This window comes from Corvus brachyrhynchos, unplaced genomic scaffold, assembly GCF_000691975.1.
Source record: "Corvus brachyrhynchos isolate BGI_N302 unplaced genomic scaffold, ASM69197v1 scaffold152, whole genome shotgun sequence".
NCBI lineage: Eukaryota > Metazoa > Chordata > Aves > Passeriformes > Corvidae > Corvus > Corvus brachyrhynchos.
Window position 1 is genome coordinate 8,757,880 of NW_008237447.1, and position 19,068 is coordinate 8,776,947.

At 40.7% G+C, this 19,068-nt stretch overlaps 1 protein-coding gene across 1 annotated transcript in view; it reads right to left on the bottom strand.

Annotated features, from left to right (window-relative positions):
- CUNH21orf91 (chromosome unknown C21orf91 homolog) overlaps positions 1 to 19,004 on the bottom strand; it is a 19,777-nt gene extending 773 nt beyond the window's left edge. The window contains exons 1-5 of the mRNA XM_017731428.1: positions 18,719 to 19,004; positions 5,739 to 6,254; positions 2,580 to 2,642; positions 1,136 to 1,213; positions 3 to 76 (exon numbers count right to left, since the gene is read on the bottom strand). Coding sequence (XP_017586917.1) covers positions 3 to 76; positions 1,136 to 1,213; positions 2,580 to 2,642; positions 5,739 to 6,254; positions 18,719 to 18,938 — 951 coding nt within the window. The 5' untranslated portion in view covers positions 18,939 to 19,004. The remainder of the gene's footprint in view (positions 1 to 2; positions 77 to 1,135; positions 1,214 to 2,579; positions 2,643 to 5,738; positions 6,255 to 18,718) is intronic.
- Between the last annotated feature and the right edge of the window lie 64 nt (positions 19,005 to 19,068).

Consider the following 19,068-nt stretch of genomic DNA (forward strand, 5'->3'; position numbering starts at 1 on the left):
GCGATGGGGCGGACGTTGAGCTCAGAGGCCAGGGAGTCCTTCTCCTGGACTTGCTGTGTCAGCTCCTCAAACACGTCTGCAACAACAGCAGCGGGTCAATGCACTCGCTCCCTGCACCGACACAGGCTTAGGGAGCAGGGACAAACAACACTAGGGAAGAGGCAGGGCATTTAAGTGGGAGCACGCACAGGAACTCTGCTTCTCCTGGTTCCAGCCCAGCTTTGTATGCATTGCAAACAGAACAGGATCACTTAGTTTCTAGTTATGGGCAACCTGAGCCAAGGTGGATCAGTTTAGAACTCAGAACAAAGCTGACTCTGGCCTGTATCAGTCACAGTGTGGCAGCAGGAGCAGGGCAGAGATCATCCCATCATCCCCGTGCTGGGCACTGCTGAGGCCACACCTCAAATCCTGTTCATTCAGTTTTGGGCCCCTCACAGCAAGGACATGGAAGTGCTGGAGCAAGTCCAGAGAAGGGCAGTGGAGCTGGGGAAGGCTCTGGAGCACAAGTGTGATGAGGAGCAGCCGAGGGGCCTCAGCCTGGAGAAGAGCAGGCTCATAGGGGACCTTATCATTCTCTGTAAGTGCCTGACAGGAGGGTGGAGCCAGGTGGGATCAGGCTCTTCTCTCAGATAACAAGTGACAGGACAAGAGGAAACGGCCTTAGGTTGCACCAGGTAAAGTTAGATTGGATATTAGGAAATATTTATTCATGGAAAGTGTTGCCATGCACTGAAACAGGGTCCCCAGTGACATGGTGGAGTCACCACCCATGGAGGGATTTAACAGACATGGAGATGTGGCATTTAGGAACCACTTGGTTTTGTGGGGGACTTAGCAGTGCTGGGTTAATGGTTGGACTTGATGGTCCTAAGGGTCATTTTCAACCTTAAGAATTCTATGGTTCTAGTCAAATTCTTAAAGAAAATACTGTGTCAGTTTGCAGCACCAAAGCAGATTACATCATGAAAGCACCTAGAAATCTCTCTATATCATGTATTTCCATGTAAAACAAGAGACTTTAGTAAAAAACTTAAGTGACAGAACAGCAATCAAAATTTCTTTTTTATAAACAGACCTTTTGTTATTACAAAGCACAACAAACACAAAACAAAGAGTATTGAAAAAGTCTCACCCTGGATTTGCTTGAGCAGTTTTTCATTAAGTTGCTTTAACTCTCCTAGAGTCATTGTAGTCACTGCAACAATAAAATCTGTTATTACTACTACCAAAGTCACATAAGCATCCCTAAGCAGACTCCTATTTTCTCAAGATTTCTCCTATTTGCATCCTAATAATCAACAGATGCATGGCAGTAAGCCAGAGACAACAGTATTTATCAGTTATTTGAGGAAAGTTTGAAAATTCTCTTCTTAATGTTGACACAGACAAGGATTTACTCCATTGGAAAGACCTCTCTTCAATGACAAAAAGGTGGAAAATCAACCCCTGAAAACAGCAGCATCCAGAATCAGAACTGCTTGGCACATTTAAATACTATACCCTCCTCTGACTGCAGAACATGATTTCCCCATTGTAACCCCTGCGAGCACATCTGTTTAATTGTGGGCAAGGGGACAATTCTGAGGTAAGTCCTGCCCTGTTTCCCAGCCTCCAAGAAGCAACTTCCTGACAGAATTTTTACCATGAGGCTCCCTGTTTTGGTTATCAAGGTTTGTGCTTTACGCACACAGGAATAACTTACAGTTTCCACTGAGTATCTCAGTGACAAATGATGAAGGACAATCCTGGTATGATATGAAGACCAGCATGTAAAAACAGGTTTCCTTCTGTGCTCCTGGTGAGAACTCAAAGATCCTCTGTATCATTCAAAATCCCTTCTGTATCTCAGGTTGTGTGTACTGATCATCCTCACAGAACACACACGTTAAACCTCAAAGGAGGGAACTGTGAACGTATTCTTCACTGCCTGGGGAAGGCTCTGGAGCACAAGTGTGATGAGGAGCAGCCGAGGGGCCTCAGCCTGGAGAAGAGGAGGCTCATAGGGGACCTTATCATTCTCTGTAAGTGCCTGACAGGAGGGTGGAGCCAGGTGGGATCAGGCTCTTCTCTCAGATAACAAGTGACAGGACAAGAGGAAACGGCCTTAGGTTGCACCAGGTAAAGTTAGATTGGATATTAGGAAATATTTATTCATGGAAAGTGTTGCCATGCACTGAAACAGGGTCCCCAGTGACATGGTGGAGTCACCACCCATGGAGGGATTTAACAGACATGGAGATGTGGCATTTAGGAACCACTTGGTTTTGTGGGGGACTTAGCAGTGCTGGGTTAATGGTTGGACTTGATGGTCCTAAGGGTCATTTTCAACCTTAAGAATTCTATGGTTCTAGTCAAATTCTTAAAGAAAATACTGTGTCAGTTTGCAGCACCAAAGCAGATTACATCATGAAAGCACCTAGAAATCTCTCTATATCATGTATTTCCATGTAAAACAAGAGACTTTAGTAAAAAACTTAAGTGACAGAACAGCAATCAAAATTTCTTTTTTATAAACAGACCTTTTGTTATTACAAAGCACAACAAACACAAAACAAAGAGTATTGAAAAAGTCTCACCCTGGATTTGCTTGAGCAGTTTTTCATTAAGTTGCTTTAACTCTCCTAGAGTCATTGTAGTCACTGCAACAATAAAATCTGTTATTACTACTACCAAAGTCACATAAGCATCCCTAAGCAGACTCCTATTTTCTCAAGATTTCTCCTATTTGCATCCTAATAATCAACAGATGCATGGCAGTAAGCCAGAGACAACAGTATTTATCAGTTATTTGAGGAAAGTTTGAAAATTCTCTTCTTAATGTTGACACAGACAAGGATTTACTCCATTGGAAAGACCTCTCTTCAATGACAAAAAGGTGGAAAATCAACCCCTGAAAACAGCAGCATCCAGAATCAGAACTGCTTGGCACATTTAAATACTATACCCTCCTCTGACTGCAGAACATGATTTCCCCATTGTAACCCCTGCGAGCACATCTGTTTAATTGTGGGCAAGGGGACAATTCTGAGGTAAGTCCTGCCCTGTTTCCCAGCCTCCAAGAAGCAACTTCCTGACAGAATTTTTACCATGAGGCTCCCTGTTTTGGTTATCAAGGTTTGTGCTTTACGCACACAGGAATAACTTACAGTTTCCACTGAGTATCTCAGTGACAAATGATGAAGGACAATCCTGGTATGATATGAAGACCAGCATGTAAAAACAGGTTTCCTTCTGTGCTCCTGGTGAGAACTCAAAGATCCTCTGTATCATTCAAAATCCCTTCTGTATCTCAGGTTGTGTGTACTGATCATCCTCACAGAACACACACGTTAAACCTCAAAGGAGGGAACTGTGAACGTATTCTTCACTGCCCTTGATCAACAGCAGGGAAGCACTGGCCTGCTTCCTAAGATTCCCTGAACCCTGCACTGGACACGCATGGTGCCATGCCTGCTGCTGAGATGCCCTTGTCACCACGGTGAAAAGCATCAATCTGAACACCACAGGGGGTACAGGGCACAGGCACAAGCTTTAAGACCTTGCAATTTTAAAATACTGTTTTTAAACTTTAGCTAAGCTGTTTCTGCTGCATTTTAGCAAAGCTCTCACTTCATACTTGAGAAAAAACGATGGTGCAGCTTTTTTCAGCGATTTCTCTGTGCAAAAGGTTTCTACATGGCAAATTTAAAGTCCAGAGTTCTGACAAAGATGGGTTTTACCTACCCACTGGATTATTTGATTATCCTAATCCTTCCCTTTCAAACTTTTTCACAGCTGGCAGTTGTGGGATGTTAAATTGCTGACAGTACTGCCAAACCAAAGAAGCTGGCAGTAGCTAAGACTTGGTACTCAAGACATAATCCCAGTTAAGAGAGAAATAGATTCACCTTTCCCTTCCATCAGCCAGGTAAAATGGTGCTCCTTCCTACCTTCAGCTATCAATACACCTGAAAAGTCCCTTCTCACATTTTAACACCCTTTAAACACTGTGAAAACCCCGACCAAATTTAATATTTAATTTAATAAAAGGGACAAGATTTTTTTCCCTCTTTTTTACCCAGTGGAAAGATGTTACTTCCCCTTTCTTCAGTATTTTCATTAACATTTTGACATCTGGCAGACAGGCCAAGCACTGAATTTAAATGGTAAAATATTATTCTATCCACAGCTGAGGTAAATTCTAAAGAAATATTGGCCAAGCTATTTACAGTTCCATTAATACTTTTTTTGGTAGACAGGTACGTTGTTAAGAGTGAAAGTACTGCAGTAAGAAGGTACCTAATTCTGGCAGTCTAAGTTTTCATCTAAAATACAAGCTTTATACAATCACAGAGCCTCCAAATGAATGTCTTTTAAAGGTAAATACTGCAAAATACACGCAAAAATGCCTCAAAGCCACATTATGTAGTCAAAACAGAAGAAAAAACCTGTTATTGTGCTCAATGCAGCTTTATGTTCCTGTCCCGAAACCAAAGATTGGAGATAAATTCCAAGTCACTAACTTCAGTTAGACCACCCCATAAACCAGGTCAAGCTTTCATAATTCCTCTGTTAACTGCTGTCCTGATTTATGTAATCCCAGTTTATGACTCCAGCGGACAGGTGGTCAAACAGTCCAGTGTATCTGTTTTGATTTATGGCTTTAAGGCTACTAATTCACTACAAATGCAACATGACACATCATGCAGCAGTTAAGTAAAATCCTTTTATAGAGAATGAGAAATGACTCAGCTTTGCGAGGACAGAGTTGTCAGTTTGTTAAAAAAAATGGGAGCCTAAAGAAGCCAATTCCAACTTTTTACAGTACCTCTTTCTCTTGACTCTTCTGACATTTGAATTTCATTATTACCTTGGTTTTCATCACTTGTTTTTCCCTGGAACAGTGTTTAACAGTTTTTAGCAGTGTTTTTGCTTTCTTTCTTGGGTCTTTTGAAATTCAGAAACCCTCTCCAACTACTTTCCTCATCTACAAAAGTAAGAGTGGACATACACCAGTTCAGGACCAAGTACTGCCTAAAAGCAGGATGGTAACAGCATGTACCTCTAGGAACCTATTTCATGCAGCCTGATTCCAGAGACACTAGAACATCCTAGATTTTTCTAAAGATTCTAGTGATCTTAAACAACAGGAAAACTAATTTTCTGTTATTTTCACTATCGTCCCAGTCATCAAAATATGGCTCAGGTCTTCTGCTACAGCCTTTAAGAGGACATGATGGCATAAGGGGCTTCTCATTTTCTTATGCTCAACAAACACAAGGAAAAAACAAATCCAGTAAAATGCACAAGCAAAGTCTGCTACTATTAAGATTGTTCCACAAGTTTGCTCTGCTATGTGACATCCAATTTCCCCTGTTGCTTAGGGCAGCTCTCTGTAAAATGTAACTCAGGGCACTATGCAAATTCAAGAAGAGAGAGATTTGCAGGATCTGAGTAACCTCCACCTTCACAGGCAGGGCTGTACAACTTCCATGAATGAGATATTGAAATGACTTTTTTTTTGCATAAATTAGGCATGTCCTGTATCACATTGGGCTATAGCTAAGACTAGAATTCAAAAAATCCCACCAGCCAAACCACCCTATTTGCTCAGCCATGTAGCCTTTTTCCTCACAGATTTTACACTCTGGACTTCAGGATGAGCATTAAGGCCCTGTGGGGACGTGAAGTGGTCAATAGGTATTTGAAAGAATGCCCATGCTTGCTAGGCTGTGTGTAAATAGATGTATACTCACGTTCCTCCCTGCTGTGCTGAGGATGTCTCCTATGAACACTGGCAGGTGAATCACCTTCAGCTTTTTCAGCTTTCTGGACTTGGTTGCGGTTGGACCACAAAACACTGCTGCAGCAGAAGGTAGCACCAAGTCTGAAATCAGTGGATTCTCTTCGTTCCAGCAGAGTCTGTGAGCAGCTTGAGATGCCTCCAGATTTCCCATCTATCCATTTTGCAGAATATCTAGGTACTGGGGAGTCAAACTGGGGGAGTAATTTTCTATCAGTCTGATGTCTGAAGCTAAAAAGCTGGTGTTGGGATGGTTTTGAGCTTTCAGAATCAGAGTCTAAATCCTTGTTCTGTGCGTACTGTATGATCCAGTTAATTTTTTTGCTCAAGATATTTTTTACTTCTGCATAAGGACTTTTAGAGAGCTTTGATCGTGGACAGTCCTGATTGGCTATTAAGTGGAATTTTTCAAAGCAGTCTCTGTGCCCCCTTAAAGACCTTGTATGTAGAAGATCCGACTTTGGTACTCCTGTAAAGACACAATAGAAAGAAGTTCACTTACTGCTAATTTTTTTAAATCTTTACTCACAAGCAACCAAGAAAATGAAAATTTCAGTGATGCTTTCCTACTAACAGTCTTTTCACTGAAGCAAACAAGGGTACCTCACAGTCCAAAATTTGTGTGGTTTCCCTCAGGCTGGAGTCCTTGGCATGCAAAGCGTTTTGCACACCATAATCTCTAGTGCAGGACTTCAGCGTGTGCCTCTTGGATGGTGACAGAGATGAAGCAAATTGACAACTCCACACACATTGCAGCACCCCTACACACAAGAGTATAAGCTGCAGAAGTAAAATAAACCCAAATGTGTATCAGCAAGTTCTATAGAACGATCCTGAAGAGCATTTTGACAGCACTCATATAAGCTCCCATCTTGTATGCACAATGTTATGAGCCATCTGCTCAAATACTGCAGGGTGCAGGCCTATCTCATTCAAGTGGTCAAATGTAACTCAGATTTCAGTCATAGTTTATTATTTTGCACTAATACAAGCCTGCAGCTTAACTAGGGAAGCAAGCTCTAATACTGTCGATGCTTGCCAACATTAAACGGCCCTGAAATTCATTTGAGGTGTGCTGGCTTTGGCTGGGATGGAGTTAATTTTTATCACAGTCTGATATGCGGCTGTGTTTTGGATTTGTGCTGCAGTGTTTTCATTATCACTGAGCAGGGCTTACACACAGTCAAGGCCCTTTCTGCCTCTCTCACCACCCTGAGAGCGAGTGGGCAGGGGGCACACAAGGAGCTGGGAAAGGACACAGCTGGAACAGCTGATCCCAACTGACCCAAGAGATATTCCACACCATATGGCATCATGCTCAGTGTATAAAGCTGGGGGAAGAAGGTGGAGGGGAGGAATGTTTGGAGTGATGGCATTTGTCTTCCCAAGCCACCGCTATGTGTGACAGAGCCCTGCTCTCTTGGGGATGCTGAACACCTGCCCAACCATGGGAAGCAGTGAATGGATTCCTTATTTTGCTTTGCTTCTATGGGGAGCTTTTGCTCTCCCTTTGAAACTCTCTTTGTCTCAACCCACGAGCTGAGATTCTCTCCCCATCCCACTGGGGTTAAACCATGACATCACACAAGATGTTTATTCTCCTCTTTGCTCATCCTCCCTCAAAGACTGTTCAAATAGCTACAGCAGGTAACTTAAACCTCTAAGTAACTGCTAGTGATTGACAGGTTAAAAAGGAACACAATCTGTGAAGATCTACAGTTGGTGAGTGAACACAGATGGTATGAGAAATGACTATTCCAGAAAGTTAATAGTGCCCTAGTACAAAATTACTTTCTGCAACTTCAGGGGATATTTATTTTTCTTCAGATTCACCTACACAGTAAATTCAGAACCCAAGCCCAGAGTAATGAACAGTTAGCCATTTATCTCAACACCCCCTATACTACTTGGGAGGTTCCCAATACAATGAAAAACAATCCTGTCTAACAAGTTTGTCACTGAAAATAACAATAATATACCTGTGACCCACTGGTTGACAGTGCTCAATGCCAAAGTATTTAAACCAACAAACAGTGTAATTGGACCTCTGAATCTAGGCAACGTGAACCAAGCTGCAGCCATCTTACCTTTTAGCTACTCAAAGCGACTAAAGTAAAAGAAAAACCATGAAATGCAACAGGTAACAAAATCTGGAAATAGAGACATTAGCAGACAATTAGCAGAAAGCTACATGTTACAATTCTCAGTTCCTAATTTACCTCTGAAATTCTTGTGGTAAAGGTTAATCTCCCCACCCTAAACGATTAACAAATGATACAGTGTTTTTTTAAGTTACCAAATACCACAAAATCACACACTACTCTCAAAACTAATCTGAAAAGTAAAATTCTTAACATGAATCCGGTGAAAACAAATCCAAGAACTTCATTTTGATTATCTCCTTGCTGGTAACTGCTGTTTGAAGCTGGGGAGCTCAAACACTAAGAGTAGCCATTATAAATTGTTGGTTTTCCACTCTTTGGGCAGCACTGAAACTTAAGTCCATTATCTTCTGGTTGAGTTTCTGAGAGTGCACAAAATTTATGGGTCAAAATGTCTAAAAAAAGTGGAAAATAAAAGAAAACAGCAGTGGAATTTATTTTGTTCTTAGCAGCAGGGGGAAAAAGGTAAAGTCATGAAAACAGATGTTCCTTCTGTTCCTGAGATAACTATTAGAAGAAACAAAACTCACATAACTAACCAGAGGCACCTTTTAAGAACAAAGTTCTGGAGTAAAGTACACTCTGTGCCCCCTTTCAGTGGGCAGTCAAGATTCTCACTCCACTCTTCAAAATACCTTTCAACCTCTTTCAGCAAACAGATATTCACCAATTTTTCTTAAGCGCTGCATGCTCTGCTGCCTACTTGCAATGCTGTTTTCCCTCTCTGTCTTTACAGAGACTTAAAAAACCCCAACAACCATTTCTAGAGAAAACAAGGAAAGACAACTCATTTGTTTTCATGACTTATCAGCACTCTTTAAATAGAGCAAGCCTGCTCAACTCAAGTAGCATAAAGGAAACCTTAAATCTTTAAGCCATCAACGGAAAGCAAACACTGTCAACTGAAATTATAAGGCAAATATATTCACAACACTACAAAACCTAGAAAACCAGAGTGATTTGTTCAATGTTATTTGCTTTACCCAAGTGATTCTTCAACATTCTACTTTGCTGCTGCTTGTAGTGCTTTCTTTTACTTACAGAAAACAGTCAATGGGCTGAAAAACATGTTTTGCGCAATTTTCCATACAATAATGCTCAGGAACCCACCTAACAAACACACCTGCACAGCAAGTGACAGAATACTGACAGTATCACTTAAAGGAATTCCTTTGAGGCTGCTTCATTATTTTAAGGAGAATAAATATGACTTGTCCAGTAGGAGAGGAGCATGAGACCACACAAAACAGCCAACACGCAAACTGTTACACAAAAAAAGAACAAGTGCAGCGTGACTTTATGAAGCCCCAACTGAATTATGTCCAAGTCTTAAGTTCAAGGTTATTCAAGTCTTTCCTTCTGATGAATTCATCTTTTAAGAGTTCTGAATATTGCTAACTTCCCCATTCTAGAGGCATGCTGCGCAAAGAAATCTGTTTTATCTGAACTCAGTAATAGAGTGCCTGAAATGAGCAATTATTACAGAAGAAAAAACCACATTACTTCAAGAGTTTAAGCTTTGCTATTTATATGCCACATATCGGCTGCAATGTCCCTCTTTCTGAGCTTAGGGCATGTTATTGCAAAACACTTCCAGTACACAAGACCAGAATTTACATCCTACCCCTTCTCTTACTCCACTGAAAAAAAACAAAAGGGGTCTTACCTAAGGAATCTTGAATAAAGTAAGGAACTGAAAATGTGCAAAACCAAACCACTTTTGTACAGAACTGCTACAGAACTGCTTCAGCTTTCACGTAATTGCCTTGGATTTTTACTGTAACAAACACACACAAAACTAAAACAACCATCAATCTCTCTTTTGTCCTAAGGTGACAATTAGTACCTTCCTACGCAGAGAACATCAGCCATAACCTTCTGGAAGAGCTGAGCAGGGACAGCAGCTCCTGTGCCAGCACAAACTAGCAATCACACACCAGAATTACCACAAGTAAGGGTATGGTTCTTTGGAACAAATCCTTCTGTTGAGGGCAATACCATCAGCTTTATGAGGCAGAAAAGATGTCCATTTCTTGTCGGGAAGACTTCATACTTCACTCAGATTACTTCATATTTTTCCCTTCATCACAACTGCAGAAAAAGCTACAATCTGGTGAGCTGGAGTGAACCAAGTGATACATAAAGATGATGCAGTTTTAGAACACACGTTACTTTATTCAACACTACACAAAGAAACGAATAAAGCACGGCAAGATTTCTGTACAAAACAAGAAGCAACAGTGTAATTTTGGTTAACAGCTATTGTGAGTTTCGGGGACTTTCACAGGGTTTCAGTTCTGTCTCCACATTTCTGTTTGCCAATATCAACGTCAATCTTTCTTACTTTTTGTCTGGTTCTTCAAGTCTGCAATCATAAACCCATCAATTTCCCTCCTCCTCCCCCCCATCAGCAGGTATGTGTACATTTGCTCCTTGTCTTACTTTCCAAGAACAGGATTGCAGACTATGTCCAAGTATGTCCTAGGCTTCATATTTATTTTTTCAGAGAAAGAAAAAAACCCTCAAAAAGCAAAAAAAAAGCCCACAACCACCCAGAGTAGAAAAGTTTAATCTGTAGGGGAAAAAAATCCCTCAAAATTTACTAATATCTAGAAGACCACATCTAACAAACTTAAGAACTTAAGACAGCACAGATGCTATTAGGAAACAAGCTCATGCCAGAAATCATTCCTCAAGTGCACCTGATTCACAGGCTAATGCCAAACCTCCAAACAAATCATGAAACGGTGTAAGTGCTTACAATCCATTATTTGTTTCTGACTCTAGTAACTCATGTGTCCTATACGAAATATGAATGTATCACTTCACTCAACAATATCTTTGTATACTGACTTGAAGAACAGGACTTCCTACATAAGTGCCTAATGCTTAGGCAAAAAACACCTTAACCTGAACCCCGACTATTTCAATTTCTAAGCTATGCAAGGCAGGCAGTCAACATGACTCCTAATCCACTCCTACAAAGTGCTTTTGTAAATGCATGACCAGGGATCAGGCAGTTTAATACACGTTTTTGTAACTTCTACTTATTCATAACTGTAAAGTAGTAGAGAACAGGGAGAATATTTACCAGATAACCAGGTGTGCAATCACCTCTCAACAAATCCTACCCCATTTTAAGGCATTTGTACTTGAAAGTAAATGAGTTTCCGTCATAATAAAGTTTTTTGCTTTCTGGTTTTTTTGAGGGTAAGAAACCTACAAAGACCTTATTTCTGCCTTTGCAACTGGTTCACTGAGAGCTATGTATAACTCTTCTTCATTATAAAGATACAGAACTAAATTGAAATGTTTGCTCAAGTTTATATAAAGCTAGCTAGAATAGTCTTATTTGGAGATTATAATAGTAATCAAAAAGTCCTTTTCAAAATGAATGTTCTTGAATACCAAGATTATTTCACATTCCTTCACAAATGTTTGCACAGAAAAAATAAATCAGTGATCATTAGCCTACTTGTTTATCTTCAACAGTGGGGTTTTTTCCTTTGTTTGCTGTTCTCTTTTTAAAAAAACAACCAAACTTCTTATTTGGTCTTTCAGCTCAATCAGTTGGAAATAACATTAAAGAAAACCTGCATTGCCTTCTTAGCAATTTCTAATGTAATGCTGGAAACTAATTGGTTTTTGCAATGGTGAATAGCAGCTGAAGTGGAAAATCCCCCTGAATATAAGATAAACAAGAATACTTCTAGACACATGAATAGTCGATGACAAGTTTGTACTATGCCATTAGTTATATAAAACCCCTTAAAAGAATTTACAAATACTTATGGGTAAGATTTATACCTGACCATCTCTTCTGTCTCCAGTTTGAGTTGGCTGTGGAGACCTGCCTTCACAGCCAGTGAAGAAATGCTTCTCAGGCACAATTCACCTCATCTGAAATAGTGACCTCCAGAGAGATTTGTGACAGACACGTCTGCTCTTCCCCTTTAATCCTAGAGTAAGCAAGAGCCCTTGCCTGTGCCTGCCCGCTTTAAGAACTCTGGTCTTCACTGTGTGTTCTGAAATGTTCCAGTTGCTGCTCCCCTCAGCTGTCCACCTCACTGTGTAAACAGAGAAGTTCAGCCAGCTCATGGAACAGCTCATGGAACAGCTCCCAGACATCTGCGAGTGTCCACAAGGAACACAACGCTCAGATGAGCTCAAGTGTGGTTTACCTAGTGTGCAGGGCCAAGAGCTGCAGCACACAGAAATGCCTCACATGACATTAAACGTTCTTGTCTGTCTATTTTAAGCCACTGCTGTATAGGCTGTTTACCAAGAGTGCTGAAGGGGGGGAGGGGGAGGTCCCAGAAAAGCATATCCCAAGACCTGCTCAAAATACATGAAACAAAAGCAGTCCATGATAACCTAAGACAACAAGTTATCCACGTCTAAATGACAAGGGTGGGGAAAACTGATATCCTTCAGCTGTACAATTCTGCCAACACTGAAAAGCAGGATCATTAGCGATGTGTATCTCCAGTACATCTGCCTGACAAGACGTAAAACCAACTGCTATTTTTACGGGTTTACATGCAATCTCATTTGAGAGTTAAATCTTATGATTTATTAGACTGGCTAGAAGGAAAATGCCAGTGCCATTCATTAACTTCTAAAACCAGACACTTTGTAAAGACTAGATATTATCTTGTTCATAAATTAAAGTTCTCTCCTTGCTTTCATATGATAAGGCCAGTACTTTCCATACATCAAGTGTGCACACAAATCACCTCCCACTTAATTTCTATCAGCTCATTTATACTTTAGCACAGAGCAAAGACATACTATATTAGACAGAACAGAGATCCAGCTGGCCCCTTAAATATATTTTCAAGAGTCATGTTCCTTATAAACTACTTCACTAAGAGATTTCGCTCCTGTATCAAGCAAAGCAATGCATTCTGATGAAAACTTTACTACAGAAAATATTATGTCACATACTTTGTAAGAAAAATCAGTTAAACAGACCTAGAAGAGAGTGGAAGTCATGAGCCAGTATTCCTGTAGTCTGGATGATGCCAGGTAACATAAATACTCAATTACCTTGTTTGCATGGGCAAACCTCCCAGATTTACACATTAAGAATGCAAAAATGTACTTATCGAACCAGACCCACAGGTTGACATTACTCAGTGGTGCCCATTAAGCTTTCAGAGCAAGAACAGCATCTCCAATCATGTTCAGACTTGAATACGTAGTTGAGCTTTAGTGGAAACTGCAGCTAATTTCACAGGTCCATTCAAGTTTGCAGAAATAAGTCATACCCCTGGCCTGCAAATGCTACCTTGAAACAAGTTCTCATCTGTCTACTCTAAAGGGCAATGATGGAAATTTTTAGCTTTTATCACCAGAATAATCTATTTTACTGTTTATCTTTTCATTAACACTGAAAAAATAAGGATGTGTAATATTCTGGAACAGAATTAATTACACAGCAATTTCCAATTCTTTCAACTACACCTTACAACACATTTTATTGCAGTGAGTTATTCTTCTGTAGGGTGTAAAAAGGAAAAAAGTGAAATTCGAGTTCACAGTTTGCAACAACTAAACCCACCCACTCCTTTTATTTTTTTTTTTATTTTAAATGAACACAGAATGAGGATATTATACAAGATTTTATAGACCTTAACAGGAAAAAAGCTATGTGGTAAGACAGACTTATTTATAGCATCCTTGGTCAGCCTGGAAACTGAGATGCACTAACCTGATGCTGAAATTGCCTGAAAAGCTGAGTCTATCAGCACTTCGAAGGACCATGGAAATCTAACTATCTCAGCATAAATCAGGGGAATGGATGCCCAGTACTTACACATTGTCTCTTGTATTACAAGACCTGAGATGGGAACTGTCATTTGCTATTCAGCTGCTCAGCTCTAAACAGAAATGGAAGTGAGCCAGTTTGCTTGTCAGCCAGCATTCTCCAAGATGGTACTGTAGTTGGCAGCACCAGATAAGCAAAAGAGTAAAAAAATCATCTCAAACAATCAGATTTTCCACTTCTATTACTGTTTGTCTCCATTACGACCCTTGAATGTGAGGAATCGTCAGGTTTTTAAATAATTCTGCATTAAGAAATACCAGCATAAACCCAGCTAAAGACAGATACACTATGAAAAATAATGTAAAGGTAAGTCATAATTATTGCAGACTTCCAAGTGTGATGTTTGAACAAAAACATTTAAGTATTAAGATGTTGAAGTTGGGATTTCCACAGGTGTCCAGAGGATCCCAGGACACATTGCTGTGTGCAATGCCTTCCCATAGGAAGAAACCTGAACACCTCTAAGCAGCACAGGACAGGACCCTCTGGCTGCTGCTGGGTGAGGGGTGAGACATGGGATACAGAGCCACAGACTGGTTTGGATTGGGAAGGACCTTAAAGATCATCTCATTCCAACCTCCTACCCTGGGCAGGGGCACCTTCCACTAGACCAGGCTGCTCAGAGCTCCATCTTACCTGTCCTTAAAACACTTCTAGGGATGGAGCATACACAACTTGGAAATACTACAAGTGGAGCTTCAAAACACCATATTCAGGCAGAGGATTTTGTTTTGTTGATGTATACATTTACAGACAGTTTATACATACATGTACACGTGTATTTTGGAGTGTTCATGCGTTCTCCTCACCCTCGAGGTATCACTGCAGATCTGTTGTTAGTACTGTATCTCTGCTAGCAGAGCTCAGTTAATCACTTTCTCATATTCTGATGAAATTAAAAAGAAGAACTTTGTTTCAACTAACACCCAACACGTGATTTCCTGCCTGAAGCAAAACCAGTCACATATGAATTTAAAACATTTCCTGTTTCAATCCCCTGATTACTACTGTGACACCTACTCAGAAAAACAAACAATGCACGATCTCTGATGTTCACTTCATCTGCACAAAGCAAACAAAAGCCAACATCAAACTCCAGCAGATCCACCCTACCAGGATATTCTAAACCCCATCTAGAACTTTACAAACGCTATCCAGAATCAGCTTCATTTCTCAAAATGTTTAGTATTTCACACGTAAATACTTTGCGCATTTTAAACTTTAAGAAGCACATTAGCATCCTGTTGTGTTAAATCACCTGACAGCGATCCTTCAGACACAAAAGCTAGTTTGGCAACAGAAGTATTTATGTGTGTCTTAGTCCACTCAGCTTCCCTGCGTGTGAATCCTCTAAGTGAGCTGGATGAGCCAGTGCAACAGGAAAAAAAATACAGTCCTTTCCAGGGAAAACGAAACATTGCTCCTACCCCTTTTAGACTGAAGACCAGAACTACTAAACTCTCCTGAGGCACGTTGCTCTTGCCTCGTTCAAGAAAGGTTGATGACATTTAATAGGGTTAAGTTTAAACCTGCATATTGGGTTTAGTTATTCCAACGCCCATGTTCTCTTTTCTTCTCCCCTTGCTACCACTCCTTCAGACAGCTTCAGAGAAATAGATCCTATAATCCATATATATCACTCCTGAATAAATTCTGGGACAGACACCACAGCTGATCTCCCAACTGCACTCAAACCAGCAGTTTCTGTGACTTCACTGAACTTGGTAAAGAAGCATAATCACAATTTAGGTTAAGCTCATTTTATTTCACAAAGACTAAAAATCTACTATTAAAAATATCATGATGGAGACCTGATATCTGATAAAAGCAAAGGTTTTATGATACAGTAACTGACTTCCTTATTCAGAAATTCAACAGTTATTTAATCAAGACTGTCCACAGATTAAGCTTTCTGTATAGCAGTATCCTTTACAGAGCTATAAGAGAAACTAAATTTTTCCCCCTCAGTTATGTAACGTTACCAAGCTACAGTGCAAATATAATAAAGGTTACAAATAAACACCCCAGTGTCAGGCAAGTAAGGGCTGAGCCGTGCCACAACATTAATCCAGATAGAAGCCATTATTACAGATGGGGATGGTCTCCAAGTCACCCATTTCTAATTGCTCCTCTTACTGACCCAAGCGAATCAACAACACCACCATCGAGAGACAGGCAAACCTGTACAGCTGCTGAACTCACAGATGCCAGGAGATGCAAAGACTCACCATCACTAGATTACACTGTAATTAAGTGCAGCTAAGTAAATTACATTTCTGTAGTGTTTTGCTCATATACACCTGAGAAAGTCTGTTTCAAGGTGGGTTCAGCTGCATTAGTTCCCAGTGCATGGATTTGCCATGTCCAGCTTTAAGCAGTCAGACGCTGCTGGCAGGAGGGGAAACACAATTGTCCTCATCAGTTTTGTTAAAGCATTAGAACATGACGCTCTACTAAAAAAAGAAAACTGGGAAACCTACTTCCAGAATTTCATACCTAAACTTACAAACCATAAGTATTTAGGTCGGAAAAGACCTTTAAGATCATTGAGTCCAACTGCAAACCTAAGATTGCCAAGCACATCCATCTGTAATGTTCCTTTCTATCCTGACCCAGCTCCTAGTGCAGACTGCTCGGTCAGGAAAGATGGAAGAGGTGCCATACATTCCAATTAAGTCAGACAGCACTTAACACATGGAAGTTAACAGGGTGCTGCAAACAGTGGGAGTACTCAAGCATCCTGCAAGATGCTGAGCTGTGACTAATAGCCTGCCTGCTCTCCACCAGCAGCTATTTCCTGCTTCTCTGAGGGAGCAGTTCCACATGCACATCAACACCGAAAATGAGCAAGCCTGTCCTAGCTGTTGCATGAATATCTTTTTAGAAATGCCTAGTTCACTTCCTGAAATACTTAATATATATGTATGGGTTTTAATTGCTGGCAGTTTTAAATATGATGCTAAATAAAAAGACAAACTATCAGTGAGATCGACACCTATTTGTAAGTGTGGGATAACACATCTACAAGAGTTGATTCAACTTGCAGCTGATTCTGTTCAACAAGTTATAATGCATCTGAACTCCATTAAAACATAACCAGAAGGTCAGTATGAAAATATCCAGTATAACATTGTGCTTTAGTGAATTATCCAATTCATGCTGCACCCAGAGCTGCCAAAAGACTTATTTTAGATGTGTAAAAATCAGTCTTTGTCACAAAAAAATACAGGAATGTAGAGATATGTCCAAAGTAGGATGAGTGTGACCATAGGTATGGTAAAGAGCTGACTCATGCAGTAGTTAAGCTAAAAAGTCTTAAAATGGCTCTTCATAAAAAGTCACTGACACAGCCTCTGCCACCTTTGAGCTTCCCCTCCCTATGAGCAGTAACAGTACATCTTTTCAAAGTGGCACACAAAAGACGGACTATCAGAAATGGAGGCATTTTGACGCTACAATGATCAAAGATATGTATACTTTTATTATGCAAAATAAAAGAATTGCAATGGTTCATATAACTTCAGGGGAGCTTTCATCACTATTCTATTCCAAATAGTCGCCTTTTAAAATTAACTGAAAATTTAGAAGATTATGCAAAGTTGTCTGCTTTGCACAGATTAAGTCTTTCCTACTATCAAGGCTATTTAGAGCCAAAAAAAAAAGCTATTCCACTTAAAACACATGATCTTTTTGTAAAGTCACAGCCATAACAAGCAGCTTTGACAAATCCACACCTTATCTGAAACAACAGTGCACAGGAACCATCCAGCAATTTTTTAATGTGCTCTACCACTTTCAACACTTTCAAAACAAAACTAGATTAGTAATGTAATGGAAGTACTTAATTATCATTGTGTCAGTATGTTTTTAAAGCCTAGAGAGAGAAAAAGCCTCTCTCCATATTGAGAAGTCTAAAAGCAATAAGTCAAACAGACTGACCGGTTGCCTTAGTTTAGACAGCTGCTCTTGAGTTTTAACAAGAAGTGCAAGTACACAGGCATGTCTCTTCTAAACAAAAGCGTAAAACATGGCAATTACTACTGAAATACCAAAGTATGGTTCAGATTGAAATACACTGCCTGTACTGGCAACAAAAGTCTACTATCCGTTATCAAGATACAGGACTAATCACATAACACTGTTAAGATCTTCATATTCAATAGCCTCACAGCAACAGAAATCACTCTAGGTAGTCCTATCCACATATAATTGGCAAAGAGCACTCTGTGTAAGTGGAAGAAATTACTTTGTTGCTCCAACGCCAAGCAATTTGACGTAAAAAAGGGACAAAGATAATCTACTGCTCATTCATGCATGAAGAAAAGCAACAAGATGGGTAAATTCTTTGCCAAAACAGGTTTAAAATTTTAAAAATACTATTCTGGAGGCCAAAATGGTTTGACAAGATTAGTCTTTTAAGAGATGGCCAAAATTCCTACTTTACAATTTGAAGACCTTAGGAAGCTTTAATACTGAACCTCATTTTATGATATTACACATACCAACACTTTATGAAAACAAAAAGAAATAATTCCGAGTACTTCTAGTGAAAGCAACGTGATCTGCTTCCAAAAACCCCAAATATTACGCTTTAAAACTTGCAATTTAAGCTTGCTTTATAGACCCCTCTCTAATTATTGAGCAAACCCGCTGAATAAAGGCAGAACGTGATTCAGATCCCGAGTTCAACATCAGAGGTCTAATGCCAGGCGACAGAATAAACACCAGGGCATTTCAGAGGTTCTGGAAAGGGGGGCTCACCTTCACATCCGGAGGAGCAGCACCCACCTTTACCGGAAACGAGCTAGAAAACAAACTGATTTAAAACTTTCTACAGATACACGTTTCCAAACCTGCGACTCGATGGAAGCTTTCAGAGGAGCCGGCTCTGCGTTCAGGCCCCGGCCGGCTGGCCCAGGACGGCTCCTGCTCCCACCTTACCTTCGATGTTTAATTCGAAACAGACGTGGCAGAAGGAGAGGGTTTCCTTCTCGGTGCCCAGCTTGCAGACGCTGCAGATGTTGTCATCGTCCAAGTCGATGCTCACGAACTGCTCCTCGTTCATAGTGCCCTGGGGAGGGGGACGGCGGCGACAAGGGACGGGAGGGTTATTCCGGGAGCCGCTCGGGCGCAGCTCCGCGCCCGCGGAGGGGGAGGGCATGGGCGGAACGAGGGCGGGAGCGTCCCGGGAAAGTTTTCCCTTTAGAGAAACTGAGGCCAGGCCGCACAGCGGGGCCGGCACGGACCGAGACTTCCCCCTTCCCTCGCCCGGAGGCTGCGCCGTCCCCTCC